The sequence below is a fragment of the Anopheles bellator genome, chromosome 2 (genome assembly GCF_943735745.2).
Source record: "Anopheles bellator chromosome 2, idAnoBellAS_SP24_06.2, whole genome shotgun sequence".
In the NCBI taxonomy this organism is placed as follows: domain Eukaryota; kingdom Metazoa; phylum Arthropoda; class Insecta; order Diptera; family Culicidae; genus Anopheles; species Anopheles bellator.
This window is the reverse complement of record NC_071286.1, coordinates 55419458-55439535: the sequence shown is the minus strand read 5'-3', so window position 1 is coordinate 55439535 and position 20078 is coordinate 55419458. Positions and strand designations below refer to the sequence as shown.

Sequence of the window (20078 nt, the reverse complement as noted above, 5' to 3'; positions counted from 1 at the left end):
ATAGCAAAGCTACAAGAACAACACATTTTATAAGCCATATCTTTTATTAGTTTTGGTTTCTTGATTCGATTACAATAAACTAATATAGAATGAAAATGATTATCAATGTAGTTTTGTAGTAGTTTTGCAATGTAGTTCATTTATATGTGAACCATCTCCTAAGAAATTCTTCTGTAAATCCACTCACAAACGTTGTGTTATTATTTGTAAAAAAAACTCTAAATGGGTCTCGAACAATGAATTGATAAATATTGATATAAATATTGATAAACTAAACTTTTTTTCTGCCAAATGAAAAAAAAACGGAAACGGTTCCTTAGAAAAGACTCTTGTTTTCTGTCGGGTGTTTGTCTCCTCTTTTATTTCTGTCTCCACAGGTTCTTTTCGATCAACCCAACGATTGTGGTTTTGTTTACCATTTCGCCAGCCCGAGCTTTTTGAACCACCCCACACAGCTGTCAAATGACCGGCCTACTTTGTCGAGTCATTGCTTGTGGTTGTGGCCATAGTTTCCAACTCCTAAACATATGCGCAACTCGAATTTGCGGTCCACGGAACTCGGGTGAAAGTGTCGAAACGGCAAACTTTCCTTACTGCCGTTATTCGAACAGGTCTGCCTTCGTCGAACAGTGAACCGTCCGACCCCGCAACGGTTAGGATATCAAGGTAATCTTATCGAAAACATCCTGTTGGAGGCATCAAACACCTCGCCAATTTCTACTCCCGTTAGTACGCCTAAACTAGACTTTCACTAATCAGCAGCGACTTTATGGATTCAAGTTTTCTAATCAACTTTCGTTCCTGCCGCTTTCTTAGAAAATCATCTACAACCGACATCAACATGGCACGCTCCCGACTGCTGGTGCGCCTTTTTGCCATTTTTCACCTGCTGATCGATAAGGTTCTTTACGTGATCCTCAAGCGGTACTGGGGACCCAGCAAACAGCGATGTCCAGCGCTGCAGCGCAAGCGCATGATCGTGACGTACAGTGCGGTCGAACTGGCCAGAATGATTCGCCAGCGCGACGTTTCTTGCTACGAAGTGGTCAGTGCTTTTATCGATCGGCTGAACGAGGTGAATCCGCTGATCAACGCCGTTCTAGACGGGCCGTTTGTGGACGCTCTCGACGAAGCCCGGCGCATCGACGAACAGTTACAGCAAGGTTTGATCGATGAAACGGAACTGGCGGCCAAACCGTTCCTCGGAGTACCGTTCACGACCAAGGACAGTACGGCCGTCAAGGATCGGTTGCACACGCTTGGGATCCTTGCCCGGCGCACCGTTAGGTCAAACAACGATGCCGAATGCGTGCGATTGATGAAGGAAGCGGGTGGCATTATCATCGCGACCACGAGCATTCCAGAAATTAATCGCTGGTAGGATTTTGACCCACTTGGGAGAACTTCTTAACAGGCACAACTGAGGGATGCTCTTTCGTTTTGTAGGCAAGAAACACGGAACAACATCATTGGGCAGACGAACAATCCTTACGACAATCGGCGCACAGTGGGCGGATCGAGTGGCGGAGAAGGAGCCCTTTTGGCCGCCTGTGCAACTGCAATTGGCTTAGGTAAGGAGTGCTGCCCTGAAAAAAGGAGCTGTCTTTAAGATTCATCTCGTCCCCTAGGAACGGATATTGGAGGTTCGATTCGGATGCCGGCATTCTACTGTGGCGTTTACGGTCACAAACCAACGACGGGAGTGGTCAACACTCGCGGTTGCTCGCTTCGTACAGGCCGGGAACCCTCCACCATGGTCGTCGCTGGGCCGATGACACGCTACGCGACCGATCTACTGCCTGCCATGAAGGTCCTTGTCGGTCCGCAAACAGCAGCCGCACTCAGACTGAACGAACCGACGGATATACGTAAGCTGCGGTACTTCTTTATCGACGAATCCGGTGACATCAAGTGCAGTGCCGTGCAGCCGCAGCTGAAACAGGCGATGAATCGCGTCGTGCAGCACTTTGCAACCAACATCGTGCCAGAAACCGGAGTCCGGCGTGTAAAGTTGATCGGAACCGACCATACGACCAACATGTGGCGATACTGGATGACACAGGAACCGGCCAACTTTGCTACACTGCTCGGCAATGGGAAACCCGTCAATCCGCTGTTGGAGCTGGTCAAAAAGCTCACTGGCCGCAGTGATTTTACGATGGCATCGGTCTACTCGCTAATGGATACGCTGCTGCCGCAAGAACGTGAGGATATCATGAGAGAGCTGACCCGTCGCTGCGATCAGGAGCTGACGGAGCTGCTTGGGGACGACGGAGTACTGTTTTATCACAGCACCACGCACACCGCCCCTTACCACTATGCCGCGTTTGTAAACGTTTACAACTTTAGCTACTGGTGTTTGTTCAATGTGTTGCATGTTCCGGCAACCCAAGTGCCGCTGGGTCTGGATGCAGATGGCTTACCGCTCGGAATACAGGTGGTGGCGTCGCGAAACCGTGATCGCCACTGTCTGGCGGTGGCCGAAGAGATTGAGCGAGTTTTCAATGGGCACATTCCACCGTTTATTGTTGAATAAGTGCCAAAGTGATCAGCAATCAAGCTACAAGGTCAGTAGGGAGAGGATTAATTTATTAACAATCAGGACACTGTACGGAAATCTCTGTCGTCCATTCGAGCAACCACAATTGCCCTCTAAGCATCGAATGCACAACTGGCGTGTTCGCTGTCCTCGCCCGTCGCGCTGCTCATCCTCTCTTTGGTATGGTTATTATATATTTATTTCATATTGTTAGTCGGTGTTTCTCTTTTTTGTCGTTAAATATAAAACAGTAATGATAAACTAAACGCCGTGCGTTTCTTGTTAATCGCTATGTTCATGGCGCAATCGTCAATAGACTCAGTAAAAGAACAAAAAGGATGGAGTCCGAAGTTAAAATAGATATCCTAAAGCACACTAAACGAAAATACTTTTTTCACAGAGAATCGCTTGAATGGCCGAGGCCGAGCATGCCGTTCGTTGATGGACGATCCTCTGGTCAAAGCGACTGTAACAAGGAATGTCTAACGTTTCTGGCCACACGTCGGTTTGCTAGAGGTTGCTTTCAAGCATGTCGACTAGTCGTTTAATTTCGCGGCTAAAAACAAAACAGGGTAAATAACAAGTCCGCCAAATGTCTCGTTGTCGATACCTACATGCGCACTGCTAACGCTTCCGCCGGTTTAATCGTTTTAGAGATCTCCTCCGCCTTTGCCATGATCGTGTACATGCACTTGATGTTGGCGTCCATGCAGTCCGTCAGCTTCGTCACGGCGTTCTTGTAGATCTCCACGTTGTCCGCAGTGATTGCCGAGATCGAGTGCAGCACGCTGCACAAACTTTCCGACAGATTGTCCACCGAAGCGGCCAACGCTTGGGCCTCCCTTTCGATTTCGTTCAGCACGTTCGGATCGACGGAGGAGCCTGCCGAATGGCCGTGCTGATGGTAGGCGGATGAATGGCCACGAAAGGGCCCGCTTCCGGGAAGCGCAAGATGCGCGATGCCACTGGGGCCCGCCGTAGCCGCCGACGGGGTACTCTGGCGGGAGCTGGAGAGGTTGCAGGAATCTTTCCGTGTAACCGTCACCGGACTGGCGAGCTTTATTTTGTACTCCAAGTTTTCTGCTACAAAGTGTGTCATGTTACCGTCCACGCGAACCGTACCTTCCAGATTGTACGGGAAGGAAGCTGCGGACGGAAAAGGGTCAATACATCGAACGAGGACTTGTTCCAGCAGTAAACTTACCTTTCCGACTATCGCAAACCAGCGAATCGGGACGCTTTTTCGTCTGTGATGAGGACGACGAAGAAGACGATCCATCCGGCTGGTTGCCGTTGCTGGCTGCCCCGTCCGTTTCGTCTGGCCCAGAGCCAGCGAAAAGGTTGTGGGTATAGGCAATTTCGCTGTACGATTCGGTCATCGCTGTGAGTGGTCCGTCGCAGGGATTCTCTGGATCCTGGCCTTCGTGATCTTCCATTGGTTCGTCGCTCCGGAGTACGTTCTGATCCGCAACGAACGGGTTTCTTCGCCGATTACGGTGGTCCGCCATCGTTCCGTTCTTTACGTTTCTCCTAATGATACTTTTGCTATGCAATGCAGTTTGACTAGATAGTTTCCACCATGATAGTGGCTTTCATGGTGTTGGCGAGCTAATTACACTTTTAACACCAATCACATTGATTACATTCTGCACAGTCTTTTCTTTATTTTGCACTTCAAAATAATCGCTTATGTATTCCAAGGATTTGTTTTGATTTCGCCAATCCGTCAGAGGGGAAGAAATGTCAAACTGCGGGGCCAGACGAAGCGCAAATCGGACCGCAAAAACGTCATTTCGTTTGCGCTTCAAAAATATAAAATCGAAATGTTAAACGTGTTTGCATTCGTGTTTTTGGTCCGAGAAAACAGAAATAGAAGAGAAATCAATTGATTTATAAGAACTTAATTAAATACATTGAGAAATAAGAACTTATATTATCCATACATACAGTTTAATATACAGTTTAGCATGAATCTTTGGAAACAGAGGGTTTGGAGTGCGTTTAGTTGATTTGTGCTCAATGCGGTTTTTGTACAAAAATCCACCAAAATGACAGTTCGTACTCAACGAGCTTGACAAGCTTTCACATTGAAGCTTTTCAGCACATTTTAGCACATTTAGCACTCGGAGCTTCTCTAATTGAAAACCGTGATCCCGGCCATCGAGTTCGACAATCGAGAACGAGAACTTCACTCGATTCGACTGTACGAGTTTGATAATAGGGGGTTGGTCAGGTTCGAAGGTTCAAAGTTACGTTCAACACGGTGAGATTCTCTGAGAAACGCAAAAACAGAGACTGGGAACGCAGAGTCAGAGTGCGGTCAGAAAGTCCCGAGACTAATTTGGCGGAACAAACTAAAGTTCGAAGCAATATGAAAATTTGAAAACTTCTCGGAGCTGTCTGGTGACATTTTCGAGGGCGTTCGGACGTAAATCTGTGCTCTCTGTGCCCCTCTCTCGCGGCTGATCGATTTTTCGCAGCAGAGCAGCGGAAAGAACAGAATCCTTCCCGATTGATTTATCTGGTTTACCCCTTCGCCATCATTTCGTGGTGAAAAAGAAATTTTGTTTCCCTGCCAAGCTTACCTGTTTTGTTGCTGCGAATTTTGCGGTTCCGGCGTTCCGAGTCCTCGTGTTTTAAGCCAGTGCAGTGCCGGTCGATTTGAGACACTTGCTGAAGTACTATTTTCCGGCTAGAGTGCCGAATCGTAGTGCACCTTGCGGGAGCTACTTCGCAAGAGACGGTGCTTTTTGTGTAAAAGTAGCCACAAATTAGCAGTGAACTCTTACGGGACAAGTGTGCAGAAGAATGGCGGAATCGGAGGACATGAGTAGTAGTAGCAATAGTAGCAGTAATGGCAGCAGGGAGGATATACATTTTTTCGAAGGCGTCGAAAAGCTGCTGGAGATCTGGTTCGAGCCGAACCCAGCGAACAAGGGTGCCGATTTGCGGAAAATTCCCAGGTAAGTTTTCCTCCTGTCGTCCTTGTCGTGCGCGTGTGTTGGTGGCGGCGAGACACAAATTTCCCTTTCTTCGCCAATGTGTGCGCCGCGTGCGGTTGTGTGCGTCCCACTATTTCCCAAATCAGCTGAAGTCGCAGATTTTTTGCGGACAGATTCCTTGTGCATGCATGTGTGTGCGTGAATGCTAATGCTAGATTTATGCGGATCCGTTTTATGCGCGCTTTCGTAAAGAATTGTTATGGGCGAAGGTCGGAAGCAAGCATGTGTGCGTGACTCGTGTTTTCATTTTTATTGCAACCGGTCCCCCGGAGATAAACAAGATCTATGTTTCTCTCGGCAAATCTCGAGATTTTGCCGGCTCTATTGAATATGCGTCAATGTTTAGATAACTGATCGATTGGTAGATAATTGAGATAATTACTGAAATACCGGCGTGGGGAGAGTGCCTGCTCGAACGTTCTACATCTTCCCATTACGAGGATTGACAGCTCTCAGCTGTTGAGAGGAAAATCCGCGAGAGAACATTATGTAACGATGATCGTCTTTATCAAGCGGGAGGCGGTGATTTAATTGCGATAATTGCCACCATTTTATCAACATGATAAGGTGCTGATGCGTTAGAGAAGTCAAGTGCATCAAAGATGCAATGAGCTGAACTGTTTTATTTTTATTGCTGTGAAAATACAAAATTTAAAAAAGTAAACATTTTGGAAAGAAACAATGGAGAACGACAAAGTTAAGTACTTTGCTAGCCGTATTCATTTGTTCCGTCGGTCGCCACTTTGATGTCAAGTGGCAAGGGCAAGGCCAAGGTAATAAGTCTTGTTACTGGGAGCCGCCACGTCGCGTATTTAGACAGGCGGTTCAATGCGACGGTACTAAAACACGGCCAAATGTTGTCCTGTTTGATCTGTCCCACAAAATGGAGGTTGGTTTTCGGGAAGTTTTCCAAAATTGCAGTTCAATAAATGTCGTCTGTCCCAACGCACCTGTGTCCACAGCTTGATAGTATGTGAACACGTGCGCCAATTGGTTTGGTGTGCGTGAGTAAACACTGTAAGAGTCTGGCGGATTCAATTCCAAGGTTTTTCTCTTAGCGATTGATGCCAAAATCTTATTTGCGCAGGTTGAATGTCTCGCATTTTTTCACGTTCGGCAAGCACTTCTTGCCGGGTTTGACTTCTTTCGCGGTACGTAAATCTTTTTTGAGTTAAGGAAGCGTAATAGGGCGTAATTGGAAGAGTTATAACATTACACGAGCGACGACAGCTTTCTCCTCCTTATTTAAGGTGTGCCGGCATCCGAATCTCCAAGCATTTCCCTATTCAAATCGATTTTTACTCTCGAAAATTACATTGAATATCAAACACCGGCATTTTGTGTCTTTCTCACCATAGATATGTCAAATTAGTGTCTCTAGTACATTAGTTAGGGTGAGTCATGTAAAACCGAATTGTCAGGACTTTCTAAACTTGAACAAGAGACAAAAATTAAGTGAAAAACGTCGACGGAATGTTCCAGAACGTTTTCGGATCCATCGCCACACGCACACATCTGCACCGGCCGCGGACCGCGTGTGCGGACGACTTCGTTCCCGCCCGCTGCCGGCATCGCATACGCACACGCGGACGAATCCTTCCTGCCACACACTTCTGCAGCCTATCCTGAAGCCAAAATTTGCGTTCTGCCAATTGCTGCATGCTAAAACTGCAATTCGATTGCATGTGCATCTCATGCTAATATTATTTAAGTTTCCTAAACCCGCGCCACATAAATGCCTTAAGATACGAAACATGCTTGACTCACTTAACATAAGGGCGATATCGTTGAACAGCGGCTTATGGCACCGGCACTCTGTGCTGTCCTACATTATGTGGTGGAAAAAAATCAGATAAGCATATTTACAATGTACCATGAACGATTGGAAAAGGTTGTTCTACGCCGGACTGCAAATGGACTAAACTTATCGTCGTTGCTTTGCCTGATCCCGGAAGACAGTTTCATGCAGAAATAGCAACCCTGTTCCGTGCTCCCGGGCCCAATCGCTAAGGGTACCATGTGCGCATCCCATCCCGGGGTCTTAAGGGTATCAAGCCGAGACGGACTAGGCCGGCACAGCGGCTCATGATTATCAGTACACACCACGTGGCGACACACAATTGTCAACTGTGTGGCTATGTGTGTGACGCACTTGCCGCTAAAGACACGAAGCACGCGATGATGATGCTCGGTTGATTGATCGCGCCAAAGATAACGCGGGACGCCACGCCTGCCTGTGGGAGAATGATACGCATCACACGCCGCTTGATATTTTATATTTTACAGCATGATACCGATCCGATAACACCGAATGCAATAATCGCCCGAATCCGGTTTAAACGTGTTCGAAACGTGATAAACTGATGAAACATGAACTCCATTGTTGAAGAGCGTGCCATTTGTGTTCACCTATCCTGATAGTTTTTTGTACTTAAGCCTTGCGCAGAGCTGGCTGCAAAACGTCTCTAGAAAGCTGGCGAGTTTCTTCGTTATTTCCATAAAATGTCCACGCATAACCATACATGAATGCAATAAGGCAAACCAGTTTGACGGCCATCGGAAGGCTCCGCTTGGACAGCATCAGAAGCGCTTCCTACCGCGTTAGCATAGTTGCAATCCCCGCAGGGACAAGGCCGTCGTCTGGCTTACATTTCGGTTTTTAAATTTGCTGATTAGCCACTGAATCACGTTGAAATGACTTGCCTGAAGAGAGTTTCCATTTTATTACTGTTGCTTACAGCTATGGGAAGCAAAACAGTGTCGGGCGCGTAATCCATATATTGTTTTAAAAATGTTATGGTTCTGAAATGCCGGCTCCAGGCTGACGAGCACGTTCCTCCGCGTGCCGGTTACCAATTATGGGACAATGGCCGTGCTCCGATATCGTTTCGGTTTAAAATACACGACAGCCAACGTTAACCATATTTCATTTCATTCTGTCGAACGTGCAGGCGCGAATAAGCATAGCCCTTCAGGCAGGGGAGTGGATAGAAGGATATGGGATGGTTTGTAAAACTCGAATCCGCTGCGACAAAGCGCATTTGGGTGTGTCATATTAATAATTTATATGGTGCTAAAAATGGTCGACAATAATTTGCTGAGCGAATCCATTTTGACCTTGGGCGTGAAATTGGACGTAATTTTTACTCCAACACCGGTTCGCGGATTGAGGGGTCTGTGGTATGTAGCATCATTGTTCGCTTACATAATCGATTTTTCAACTACTCGGCGAAAATTGCACTCGAACCTTCCACTTGTCCGTGCCGTGCCCTGGTGCGGTGGCGTTGACTGGCAGTTGAAGGATAATCATCACTTTCATATTATTATATCGCATATTGAGACCTTTTTTGTTTCTTTCTACTCTCGTTACAGACCGATGTGGGATGCGCTGCTGAAAACGGTGCGATGTGAAATCATTAGCTTCACCAGAAACGACCAGATCGATGCTTATGTGCTAAGGTACGAATAACAAAATGCTTGCCAATAGTGTGCCCGCTATAATGGGGCAATCCCGCTGTAATGGATTAACCCATTAACAGAGCCATTTCATCCTTTCTACTTTCTGAGCAAATGGCCCACTCTTTGGGCTTAGTTTTAGGGGAGAAGACTTCTTCAGTGGCACGTAACAGTTCTGAAACAAAGAACCAAATATTCATTCGATCGATTGAATTTGAATACATGAGCGAAGGTCTTTAATTTTGCAAACTGCATCCAGTTATTCGGAGCACAGTTTTTGTTGTTCCTTGCTTTTTGTGCAACATCTGACGGTATGATAGCATACCGTGTCGAAAATAACGGCTACCAGCTGGGCTACCAACAACAAAATTCTGCCCTCGGACGAATATAAATAAAAAAATCATTTCCCCAGAGCGTTTTCCCGGCTTTTCTTTAGCCGTACAGCCGTGTACCTTTTTGGCATCCGCGCCACGTCGCGCATCTTCTTGTGTGTTGTGTTCGTGTGGATTTTTGGGCCATTGTACCAACAATCAGCGGATTGAATTATTTATAAACTTTGTGACTGTTTCACTTTGGGGGAAACAAAAGAAATACATGCGAAACTCCCTCCGTTGACTGCAAGTTTGTGTACCAAACGAAATTTGCGTCACAATCGTCGAACATCGTACGGAGTATGGGATCGTTTAAATCCTGTAAGCAGGGTGGCCAAGGTTTGCTGTAAACCTCGGACTAAGTCTTTTCTCAACAAAGCGATTGTCGTTTGCGAAGTCTAGCTCACTTCCTTTTTAATTTATTTAGCTGTGCATTTCTACTGCTAATCGAAGTGCTACTTAGTGTCCTGGTTAAAAAGTGTTATAAGTATTTGGTCCTCGATGTGGTGGTGTTTCTTTTTTGGTCGCAGGCGTCGTTCTTTGGCCAGTGACAAAAGTATTTCACTGTCGCTGTCAATCAACAAATCTGCCGGTCGCGGTTCTCTTTCTTTGGGCTGTGAGTGTATTGGGTTGTTCGACGATCAAAACTTGCGATCAGTGTCGTGTCACGATCTTGACCTTTCCTCGAACGAAAGCGAATTTAAAACTGACAACACCACCGCTTTTGGTGCCGTTCAATGAACTCACCACGATCGTAGCAAATACGGGAAGAAAACGGCCATATCCGATTTTGAAGATCAATTTACAAAGTCAAGTCAAGTTGTGTCAAGGCGATTACACTATCATCTTGACGTTTCAATCATTTTTATTTTTACCGATGTGGTTTAATTTTCCGTCCAACGGATCGTATGGTATTTGTATAGTTGATTACTTTCCATAGTTTATATTTGGATTTGGATGCTACCCGAAATGGTGAATAGGAAACGATGTTTGAGGCAGAAAATGCTTCACCTTATCTGTGAAGCGACACTACCAAGGTTATTTTTACTGCGATAACCTCCCATTCGTACAGCGTTTTCAAGCTGTTGGAGTCTGGCAGCATTCGCTGATTGATGCTGCGTCTGCAGATTATGTGCTCATATGTGCTTCGAATGCTATGCCGGCGATAGTGACTACTGGGTGGTGTCCGCCAAAATGATAAGAACCCCTTCGTCTTGCGTCGGGGTTCATTTGTTGCTGATAGCGGGTTGCGAACCAAGAGATAGAAATTTACATGCCACGGACTGTAGTCGACCCACCATTAATTCGCGTAGCCCGTTATGTAATTCTATCGAAGCATACGACGCGCTCTGACCGACAGAACTTGTAAACACATAATATTTGAAAGCTGGGCCATCTTCATGGGGATTACTTAATCACGATGACCTACTTCACAAGTGTGTTACGTTACGAAAAAGGCATGGGCCGAATATCCTACCATTGTTTGATTCCGAATGGCACTTCTGCTTCTGACCCCCTGATATTTACCGTTAACAGCGAAAGCAGCATGTTTGTCTCGAAGCGGCGTTGGATTCTGAAGACATGCGGAACTACGACGCCTCTACAGTGCTTCGAGCCGCTGCTTCGTCTCGCGTCCGAGATCGGCGGTTACGCCGAGATCGAGGATCTGTTCTACTCGCGCAAGAACTACAAGCGCCCGGAGCTGCAGGTTTCGCCGCACCGCGGCTTTGAGGAGGAGGTTGCCTTCCTCGACTCGTACTTCGACGATGGGCGCGCCTACAGTCTCGGGGCGATCAACCGCGACTGCTGGCATCTTTACACGCTGAGCCGCGGGGGAGGGGGCTCCAATGTTAAGAAACGCAACGGCCACATTCATCAGCTGCACCAGCAGCAGCAGCAGCAGCATCATCATCATCATCTTTCGGCTGAGCAGCAGCAGCATGAGCTGCAGACGATTGAGTCAGCCATGATGATGCAGGAGCTGCCGGACCCAGACCAGACGATCGAAATCCTGATGACCGATCTCGATCCGAAGGTGATGGCCATTTTCACCAAGAATGAGTGCAGCACGGCCAACGAGGCTACGCAGGTACGGGTCGGGCGAGTGGTGTGTCCTGTAGCCTCAATTTAATGCTTTCCGTTTCGTTCGACTATTTTGTAGAAATCGGGAATTCATAGACTCATTCCCGGCATGGTCATCGATGATTATCTCTTCGATCCGTGCGGCTATTCCATGAATGGCATTTCGAAGAATGTAAGTATTGAGTTGGGTGCGCCGTCGAAACGGGAAAACATGAGTCGTTTGACGATTCATACTTATGTTGTTCTTTTTTATTTACCGTGTACTTTGTGTGTTTTCCTCCGTGCTCTTCGGCAGTGTGGAAAAAAATACAAAGAGGTAAGCCCCGCGGGCAAGGGTCACTTTTGCGTGGTTTGTGGTGTGGGCTTATCACACTGCAGATCCTATCATTCCTATCAGTGCTTTGCATTCACCGAAGTGCCACATGTCGTCTTGTTTCCATTTGATCAAATCCCGTTTCCCGCTGAAGAAGCAATCAGCGAGTTAGTTTCAATTCGAATCTTTGCTTGGTTACACTTTTCTAGGGATGCTACATGACCATCCACATCACTCCGGAGCCGGAATTTTCGTACGTAAGCTTCGAGAGCAACCTTGCGTCGACGGCGTACGCCGAGCTTATTTCGCGCGTCATTCGCACTTTCCAGCCGGGAAAGTTCATTGTGACTGTGTTTGCGAATAAGGTAAGCCCTGGGAGCAGTGCTAGTCATTCCAAGTCCACAATTATAGGTTAACGATCGCTTTGTTTCATTGTTCGTACCTCCCGTTGCAGACATCACCGGCCGCTAACGCGAACCGCGAGATTGAACATCTGGGAACCATCGACCAGTGGAAGCGTCGCGATATCCAATATTCGCGCTTTTCGGGCTACGACCTTACGTACGCCCAATACTGCAAATACCCTAGCTGAGACTTACCGTGCCCGGCTCCTGCCTTAGGGGCTATCTCCTCCCTCCCTTCCCTTGCTCCTTCTCCCATCCCATCCTTCTGTTCGGCTTCCCGCACGGCGCCTGATGCGTTCTCTGGCGACTGTGTATCGCACCCGATTGCTACTCCTTATCCTCCGAAGCAATATCCGCCACTGCTGAGCAAACCAACGACGGCCACTTCCGCCTCCTCTTCTTCGTCTGCCGCATTGCCACTGTTTATGGCATTTGTGCAGCTGTTTTTCAACATTTTTCCAATGCTGACGGTCCATGCTACGGCCACTGGGGCCGCTACCGGTGGCGGTAGCGAGCGAACTGGCAAAAAGGCATACTTAAAACGCCGCCAGTTAAACGTGGCACAACCTGACTACCGTGACAACAACTTTCCCGGAGTTTGCATCGACGAAGTGCAGCCCTGGATTGGCGATGAAAAACCGTCGCACCCGGCTTTTGGTAATAAACCGCAACTGCAGTTGCACCATACTGTTGCTAATTGTTTTCAACATTTCCCCTCTCGTTTGCAGAAACCGGCGATTGGACGCAGCAGCACCCGGGCGATGTTCCGGCAACCGTTCCCGATTACGAGGAGCAGCTGCAGTTTTACGGCAAAATGCGCCAGCTGCTTGATCTGCCGATCCTGTTTGCGATCTGCTTCGTGCAGCTCATATCGTTTGTGCTCGTGCTCAACATTGAGGAGTGCTCACCGCTCGTTCTGTTTTCCTGGTGGCGCAACAAGATATCCTGAAATTGACCGGCCGTCGCTGTTGCCACCAACGTTGCACGACGTTGCCTTCAGTTTTGATTACCACCGTCACCAACGCCAGCCACATCATCATTCTGCTTACGATTCGTTCGTTTTGATTACGTTTTTTGTTATTATTCCGATGATAATAATACAGCAACGCTATCGAGCAGCGAAGCGTACATTGCGATGCTGACACAGCAGCAGCAGTTGGTGCGCGAAAGGGGTTGTGATCAAGCACACCATCAAACCCACCACCACCAACTTGCGCAGCACAAGTGTTTCGAGCATCCGCGGTATTTACCGCTGATGGTGTGTGATCGTCGCTTCCAGTGGAGTCGCGCAAGAAAGTATGAACGATCGAGTGATGCGGTCGTCGTTGCTGGTGATGATGGTGGCGGATGCTGGCGGTGACAAAGTATGCTCTACGACATCGGTCCGCGATACTCCGCGCATGTGTTAGCGCTACTATTATCGTTCTTCGTCGATGTATCTCGCAATTTAGCAACGGTTGCAGAAGTTAGTGGGCTAACCATATTCGATCATCCTTCATGGCAGCCACTATTGTTGTGGGTGATCGATCTTTTGCAGACACGAAGGGGTGGTACAAATTCGAAAAAGCTTACCGAAGGATCCATCCAAGAAGGTACAAATGACAACAGTAGTTCAACACGACGACGAAGCGAAATAAAGCGGCCATCGCAGTGTGTTCACTTGCGCTGCGTTAAATTTTGCTACCAAAACAGTAAACCATCGACAGCGGGGCAACGAGAAGCATCTGCATCTTTTTTATCACCGGAAGAGATCACAGTCAGTGAAAAACAGCATTCCAACAGCAACCAGCAGCAAAATTTGATGGTATGTGCTGAGGCGACTTGCCACAAACATATGAGCTCGTTGCAGCTCCCGGATTATATCTTTTTTGCCTTTCCCATCTCGTTGCATATTTCTTCGTAGCATCGAGAGCTCGTGGCAGTTTATCTCAGCTTTTTAATGATTTTTATTGTTTACTGATTTCCCCTAAGGTAACCGGGAGTAGGTGGGATTTGCTTGAATAGCATTTATCGCATTCGAATCCATTCGACAATTTGATCGATCAGATGATCCAACATCCGCCGCCGTGCACATTGATTTCCCATTCCTTTTATCAACCGATTGCGGAGAATTACGCAAGACTCCCGGATAGCAACGCGTTGTTCATTCCTTTCCCGTACATGCCAAAAGAAAGCTTTCCTAAGGCATGTGTGTGACTTATGCGCTTCGAGGACGTGCATTTTTCGTATCCTATTTGTTTCTTTATTCACTGATTGTTCTTATCATAAAATAACAAGAATTTAATTTGTGCCCACAGATAAGGTAAAATTATTCTAATAATCGATAATGTGCTCTAGGTCTCTAGGAAAAAAGCAGTTTACAAGAAATGCATTAAGCAATTACACGATTTCACAACAACAAACGAGATACTATATATGAAGCAAACAAAAAAACGGTATCAGCAATCAATTCTATTTCATAACTGTTTCTTGCAAAGTTAAATAAAATCAAGAATATGTGTGAAGCACAAATAAAAGACATAAAACAGGAAATGACGATGAAGGCCATGTTTAGGTTAGTGTGCTCTCCCTAGGACGATGTGTAAAGAGTTGTTCGCTCTATTTACGAGTCTTTTATGAGCAAAAATCTGATAGTGTGTCTAGTGGCGCGAGTAAGGAATGGAATAGTTTTGATGAAACATAATTTTTGTTCGTATAATTTTTAACCCTTTATTTTATGTCTAAAACCGAATGGGAATGGCAATGGAAGCTATTGTTAGTGTGCATGTGTTTTGCCTTTGGCCGCTTGTCGCGGGTAGGTAAAATACAGTCGCTGAACAATAGTATAGTTCTATCTTGGTACCTATTTTTATTTCCAATAGACGATTTCTGTTGCATTATATTATTATAAGTTTATCTCTTCAATAAAGTTAAACCACCGTTTGATTTTGCAAAGTGTTTGTTAATTCGTTTTTATTATTGTTATTTTAAATTTTATCTCTACATAATAGTCGAAACGATGATTATTAGTGTGAGATAGGAATTAAATTTTAACAATTTTACTAAAGACTAATAGACAAAAGTGCTAAATTGAATAAGGCCACAGAATTGGGGTAAACTGGCAAACGATAATGTGGTGATATTCAAATGTTAGAATACTGGATAACTAAGGAAAACGGAGAGCGGCGTGCGAATTTACTGCTTCAAACCCGGCGGAAACGTTGGTTTTGTTGGAGTACCTTCAAATGAATGTTAACAAAACTGAAGAGAATCTTCCTCGCCATGTGCAGTATCTGAGTTTTAAATGCAATCGTATCGGTAACATTAACTAGCGCGAGAACTTCGTAAAGTACGATGATCCGAAAAATCTGGGATCGCTGTGATGATATAGAGTGTAATGAACAGCACACAAGAAGAGAAATGATAAGCAAATCGTGGAACAAAATTTATATTTGAATAACATTTAAAAAAACACGGAATTCAGCATTTAATGGTAGTGCACTTGAGGAAAAATAGATGTCACCTTGAAAACATTGTACTAGACGAATCTTTTCCCTTTACAGAACTGCATGAACAGGCATACAAACCATGAAACTTAATAAATGCTCAGTATGCGTTACATTCGTTCTACATCTGCTTTTCATTCTCGACGTTTCGAGGTTCATTTTTTCAGTTAATCAATGGGATTAATCCGTTTAAATACACGCATAATGTTATCGAAATTATTCCATCCGCTGATGGCTGGATTACGAGGAGCTATCTGCGGTGGTACATAGGGTTGCGTTTCGTAGAGTGGCGGGATCGGGTTCAAGTAATCGCTCAACGACGGTTCGGGATCCTTTTTTCCCTGGAACTTGAATCGCGCCTTCGCAGCTGACCGGGGAGCTGGTTGCAGCACTGAATCGTTCACATTAACCGATTCCAGTTCCTTGAACGCAGCGTGATCGAACTGATAGTTCAGTTTTTTGGAGATCTGAAAAACAAGTGAAATAAATTTGTACACTTGATCTACGCTCAGAACAAACAATCTCGGAAACACCACCACCGTGCATACCTGAGATTTGATTATTTTTTGGGAGCGCGGAGTGAGCTCCCCGATGCTGGTAATGGCGTGCTGCTGAGCTTTGTGAGCTTGCTGCTTCACCATCTCTATTTGTTTCCTCACGGCCAACGTCGAGTGAAGTTCCGGTTGTTTGTACTTAGTGTCGGTTCTGGTTCCTGTTGCCGAAGACAATTCCTGAGGAACTGGCGTTGGTTTCAGGATCGATTTTACGACGGTTGGGGGTTGCGGATGAACGTTTTCATTTGTTACTTTCAGCACTTTAGCTCCCGTTTTGGATAGTGGAATATCTACATTGTTGAGGTATTGCTTTTGTTTGACCAGTTTACCCTTTTTCGGTGGCATTGCTAGATTTTTCGTTCCTCGGTCTTCGATTTGGTTCAGAAGTCTAAACAAAATAGTAAACAAGGCTCAGTGACAGATGTTTGTTGCCCTTAAGCAACGTCAATATTTAAGCAATAGAGTTGGCTGTCAAACGACCAAGGTTCATACGTACGTAACGGATTGATTTGAGAACTTGAAATTAAAAGTTCAAAAATATGACCAATGAAAGCGAAAGTGAACGTTGAAACACTCAAATAGAATAAAACATAAGTTGCTAGAGCCAATATTTATCATTACTCGTTCATCGCCTATAATCGGTATTTCACAAACAATCAACATCTGCTTTCTTCGAAGTAACAAAAGTTGAATATGAATAGAACGGAAAAAGTATTTTACAGGAATAATATGGTCAAACATGCTATCAATGGCTGTGCTAGTTGATTATTCATTTTTCCAGCTGGTATGATACACAATGCATTGTACAATAAAATAAAATATCAACCATACTTCGATGCTGTCGAGCGCGTTCTTCCGGGGATTATTAACGACTAAACAACGGGGACTAAAATACGAATATCAAGAGCTTCATTATATTCTTTGCGTGGCAATGTTACACTTTCTTTTAGCGCGAAGGATGATTGCATTTCGGACTTTGAACCGGCGCCGCCGACCGCCACAAGTCGGCAAATGCAAAAACAATCCGGTTTGCACTCATCATTTCGCTGACCATCTCGAGGCAACTGTTAATGTTAAGGCGACAGCATCATATGCTGCTCATATGCTATACTAGTCAAGGCACGGTTTGAGGGCGCACGCGTGGCCACCACAATCGGTACAATCGGCTTAAGTGGTTACGACCACGCTTGCCAATGCTATTCGATTCTGTCCGCGTCCTCTGCTTGTTACGATTGGTCTACTGACGACTGCTGGTCAAGAATTATTTTTAACCATTCGCTATTCGTCCGTCGCGTCGTTAATTTGTCGCAAACCAGAGCCGAGTTAGCATTCGTGATCATTTCTACACAGAGCTATCGTTTGTAAAAAAATCAGTTTGGAATCTTTTCGCACATACTGTAAATTGTGAAGTGAAAATTTGTTGATCGTTTTTGAGCACGTGGCTCGGTAGTGATTGTTGAAACGCGTGCGCAACTTACCACCAACAACCTAAAAGCCGGCCGGGAAGACATCAATCCTTTAAGCTGGCTTTAACGCACCGGAACACTGGCCTTGTGCTGCCACCCTACCGTCGTCGTGCCGGAGGTCATGAGCGCTTTGGGTTGCGAAAACTGATCGAACACACCTCGTCCGACCACTTCAGTGAACCAGCGGCAATCGATCGGGGATCGGGAATAGAACAAGGTTAAGGTCACCACTTTATATAACTCCGGCTCAAGCGAAGTAAACAAGGCCACCGGTGAAGCAATAGATTTGAAGTCGCAGTGTTCTTATCGCGGTTCCGTGTGGTCATAAAAAGTGCCGGGGAAGAAGAAACGCGTTGCTGTGCTGGGTGCTTCCGAAGATTGACCGCCGATTGTTCCACCGGGTGACTTTTTGCTTCATTTCCGATCATACTGTTTTGACGTGTACTTGGCGGTGCCGATTGCAACGTGAGCCCCGTGGCGCTGTTATTGTTTTCATCAATCTTTTACGAGCGATAGAAGCGCAGATCCGGCAAAGGCTTATCTCACGATCGATCGGCATCCTCACCCAAAATCTCACATCTCACGGCTCACCTGCTCACTGTGAGAACAGAAGGTTGCTGCTCCTTGATCAACACAACGCGGCGCAAGAACAAGGAAGGTTTAACAACCTTTCCGATGGTCAACGCACCAGTCCGTATCGCAGTGAGTTATTGCTTCACGGAGGCTGCCCGATCGGTTCCGGCCATTCAAGAACGTGTTTTTGTTTTCGCTGCCTCCGTCAAGGCGCCGCCGATAGGCAGCTGTCATTTTCGCGCGCGCGATTGCCATAACCGCGGAGTGTGGAGTAGTTCCGCGAGTCCAGCCCACCGGGCAGCAGTTTAGTGCATTCGGTGCAATCGAGAGAGTAGTGCGCGTGCCTGGCCGCCGCATAAGCGAGCAGAGAGCGAGCGAACCGTGCATGCTGAGTGCAGAAACAAGTGCATCCCAGTAGCCTTGCAATTTTCGTGTCAGACCGAGAGAGAGCGAATAGTGCAAGAGAAAGAGGAAAGCTTTCGACCTACATTTGCTGAGTGCATCTTTGGCGCACAGAACCTTCGGAAATTTACGTAAAAAAGATAGCAGCTTGCAGTTGCACCAGCAACGCTCGAGTGGATAGGTTTTTGTTTTGGTTACGATACATTTGCTGTCCTATTCCGTTTGCTGCTGTGAATCCCGGTGTGTCCCTGGTGTCAACAAAAAACATTAACCTCAGCCAGTGTTTATGTTGCACTTCCGCAATTATTTTGTCCACGCGAACCCGTGACCCGGCTGTATCGGCAGTGGAAGAAAAACAAGGGACACCAGCAAGAGATTGTGCAAAAACTGTCGCCCTTGAGTGCTTGTCGGGCACAATAAACGGCTCACGAAACACCGCGTAGAACATTATTAGAGCCCGCAAAACAGGAAGCAGAGCACCGGAACACCTTGTCTTTTAAGTGGCCTGCTCAAGTAAACGCAGTACAAGCCGGATCGACGTTTAATTGGCCGTTGTGAGATAAAATCGGAATAGTGATCGGAACAAACAGACCATCGACAGTCCTTCGGCATCGCCGTTAGGCGCGGAGATTTGAAAGCTGACCAGAATGGCCCCGATAGCTACAACGCACGGACCGAAGGAGGCGGTGCATGGCGGTGGCGAAGAAACGCTAACGCGCCATACCGATGCAAAGCAACATTACTACATCAGCAACCGTAAGTGTCCGCTCTTGCTCTCTTATGCTACGTTATATTCTGTGCTTTGTAGACCAGCCCGAGATGCGGGCCGTAAAATCGTGTCCCGAAAGCAGGTGATCAATGGTCAAGGACTAAAGAACCGGTTAGAAGCAATGCGATCGAGATTTTCGATCGACCGTCCGATCCCTTAACGACCCACTGAACGACTGACTGATGATAACGACCCACTGAAGATGATTTTGTTTGATGATGCATGTTCCTGTTAATGGGCATTGATGTTTCGACGATTTCGGGTGCTACAATTCGACGTCGTGGTTACAATTTTTAATTTGAAGAGCTTGTAAAAATGTTCAAGAAGGCCTTAGGAAGCATGTAAATAGTTCGATGTACCATGTTGAAAGGGTTGAATTCGTATAAATGATGATAAGTCCCACCTCTTACCCCTGCATAGGTTTGAGAAGGACGGATTTATCTATCGATAGTTACATATAACAATAAGCGAGAGGGGGCGTGGGAGCAATCTCTCCAGAACCATGGCATCTAGCTTTACTCCTTTCGTACAACGGTCGCCATCCCTTAAAGTGTTGGACCATGACAATGCATGACATCCTCCACTGAAGGGAGGGTCCACTCTCCGGAGCGCCGCAGGTTTCTCTTGCTCTGTTTGTAGTGCACACCTCCAGTTACCATTGA

At 46.3% G+C, this 20078-nt stretch overlaps 6 protein-coding genes across 8 annotated transcripts in view; 4 read left to right on the top strand and 2 right to left on the bottom strand.

Moving 5' to 3' along the window:
• The first annotated feature begins 580 nt into the window (after window positions 1-580).
• On the top strand, window positions 581-2805 carry LOC131208766 (fatty-acid amide hydrolase 2). Its single transcript, XM_058201646.1, has 4 exons — window positions 581-666; window positions 817-1377; window positions 1447-1571; window positions 1629-2805. Exons 2-4 carry the CDS (start codon window positions 842-844, stop codon window positions 2534-2536), a joined length of 1569 nt encoding a protein of 522 aa, XP_058057629.1. The 5' UTR covers window positions 581-666; window positions 817-841; the 3' UTR covers window positions 2537-2805.
• On the bottom strand, window positions 2606-4200 carry LOC131208767 (BLOC-1-related complex subunit 6). The gene is made up of 3 exons (XM_058201647.1): window positions 3744-4200; window positions 3154-3685; window positions 2606-3095 (listed from the first exon to the last, which is right to left on the bottom strand). Exons 1-3 carry the CDS (start codon window positions 4045-4047, stop codon window positions 3050-3052), a joined length of 882 nt encoding a protein of 293 aa, XP_058057630.1. The 5' UTR covers window positions 4048-4200; the 3' UTR covers window positions 2606-3049.
• A 751-nt stretch (window positions 4201-4951) lies between these two features.
• Window positions 4952-12376, top strand: LOC131211536 (S-adenosylmethionine decarboxylase proenzyme). Of its 2 annotated transcripts, XM_058205038.1 has the most exons (7): window positions 4952-5502; window positions 8914-9000; window positions 10905-11457; window positions 11530-11622; window positions 11746-11766; window positions 11973-12128; window positions 12218-12376. In XM_058205038.1, exons 1-7 carry the CDS (start codon window positions 5348-5350, stop codon window positions 12353-12355), a joined length of 1203 nt encoding a protein of 400 aa, XP_058061021.1. In that variant the 5' UTR covers window positions 4952-5347; the 3' UTR covers window positions 12356-12376. The 2 variants fall into 2 exon arrangements, with proteins under 2 accessions (XP_058061021.1, XP_058061022.1); XM_058205039.1 differs by lacking the exon at window positions 11746-11766.
• On the top strand, window positions 12376-15755 carry LOC131211542 (uncharacterized). The gene is made up of 2 exons (XM_058205044.1): window positions 12376-12824; window positions 12896-15755. The coding sequence occupies exons 1-2, from the start codon at window positions 12593-12595 to the stop codon at window positions 13114-13116; spliced, it is 453 nt and encodes a 150-aa protein (XP_058061027.1). The 5' UTR covers window positions 12376-12592; the 3' UTR covers window positions 13117-15755.
• Window positions 15171-16569, bottom strand: LOC131211541 (uncharacterized). Its single transcript, XM_058205043.1, has 2 exons — window positions 16201-16569; window positions 15171-16119 (listed from the first exon to the last, which is right to left on the bottom strand). The coding sequence occupies exons 1-2, from the start codon at window positions 16549-16551 to the stop codon at window positions 15820-15822; spliced, it is 651 nt and encodes a 216-aa protein (XP_058061026.1). The 5' UTR covers window positions 16552-16569; the 3' UTR covers window positions 15171-15819.
• Window positions 16570-17896: 1327 nt separating this feature from the next.
• Window positions 17897-20078, top strand: part of LOC131211534 (6-phosphofructo-2-kinase/fructose-2,6-bisphosphatase-like) — a 69116-nt gene continuing 66934 nt past the window's right edge. The window contains exon 1 of one of the 2 annotated variants that reach the window (XM_058205036.1): window positions 17897-19403. In XM_058205036.1, coding sequence (XP_058061019.1) covers window positions 19295-19403 — 109 coding nt within the window. In that variant the 5' untranslated portion in view covers window positions 17897-19294. The remainder of the gene's footprint in view (window positions 19404-20078) is intronic. The other variant, XM_058205035.1, reaches the window with a different exon arrangement.

Coding starts and splice junctions, on each gene's coding strand:
- LOC131208766 (XM_058201646.1), top strand. CDS start 842: ATGGCACGCTCCCGACTGCTGGTGCGCCTTTTTGCCATTTTTCACCTG. Junction 1,378..1,446: donor ATTCCAGAAATTAATCGCTG/GTAGGATTTTGA, acceptor TTCGTTTTGTAG/GCAAGAAACACGGAACAACA. Junction 1,572..1,628: donor TGCAACTGCAATTGGCTTAG/GTAAGGAGTGCT, acceptor CTCGTCCCCTAG/GAACGGATATTGGAGGTTCG.
- LOC131208767 (XM_058201647.1), bottom strand. CDS start 4,047: ATGGCGGACCACCGTAATCGGCGAAGAAACCCGTTCGTTGCGGATCAG. Junction 3,686..3,743: donor GGTTTGCGATAGTCGGAAAG/GTAAGTTTACTG, acceptor TTCCGTCCGCAG/CTTCCTTCCCGTACAATCTG. Junction 3,096..3,153: donor GAAGCGTTAGCAGTGCGCAT/GTAGGTATCGAC, acceptor TTTTGTTTTTAG/CCGCGAAATTAAACGACTAG.
- LOC131211536 (XM_058205038.1), top strand. CDS start 5,348: ATGGCGGAATCGGAGGACATGAGTAGTAGTAGCAATAGTAGCAGTAAT. Junction 11,623..11,745: donor TGAATGGCATTTCGAAGAAT/GTAAGTATTGAG, acceptor GCTCTTCGGCAG/TGTGGAAAAAAATACAAAGA. Junction 11,767..11,972: donor GTGGAAAAAAATACAAAGAG/GTAAGCCCCGCG, acceptor ACACTTTTCTAG/GGATGCTACATGACCATCCA.
- LOC131211542 (XM_058205044.1), top strand. CDS start 12,593: ATGGCATTTGTGCAGCTGTTTTTCAACATTTTTCCAATGCTGACGGTC. Junction 12,825..12,895: donor ACCGTCGCACCCGGCTTTTG/GTAATAAACCGC, acceptor TCTCGTTTGCAG/AAACCGGCGATTGGACGCAG.
- LOC131211541 (XM_058205043.1), bottom strand. CDS start 16,551: ATGCCACCGAAAAAGGGTAAACTGGTCAAACAAAAGCAATACCTCAAC. Junction 16,120..16,200: donor AAAAAATAATCAAATCTCAG/GTATGCACGGTG, acceptor CTTGTTTTTCAG/ATCTCCAAAAAACTGAACTA.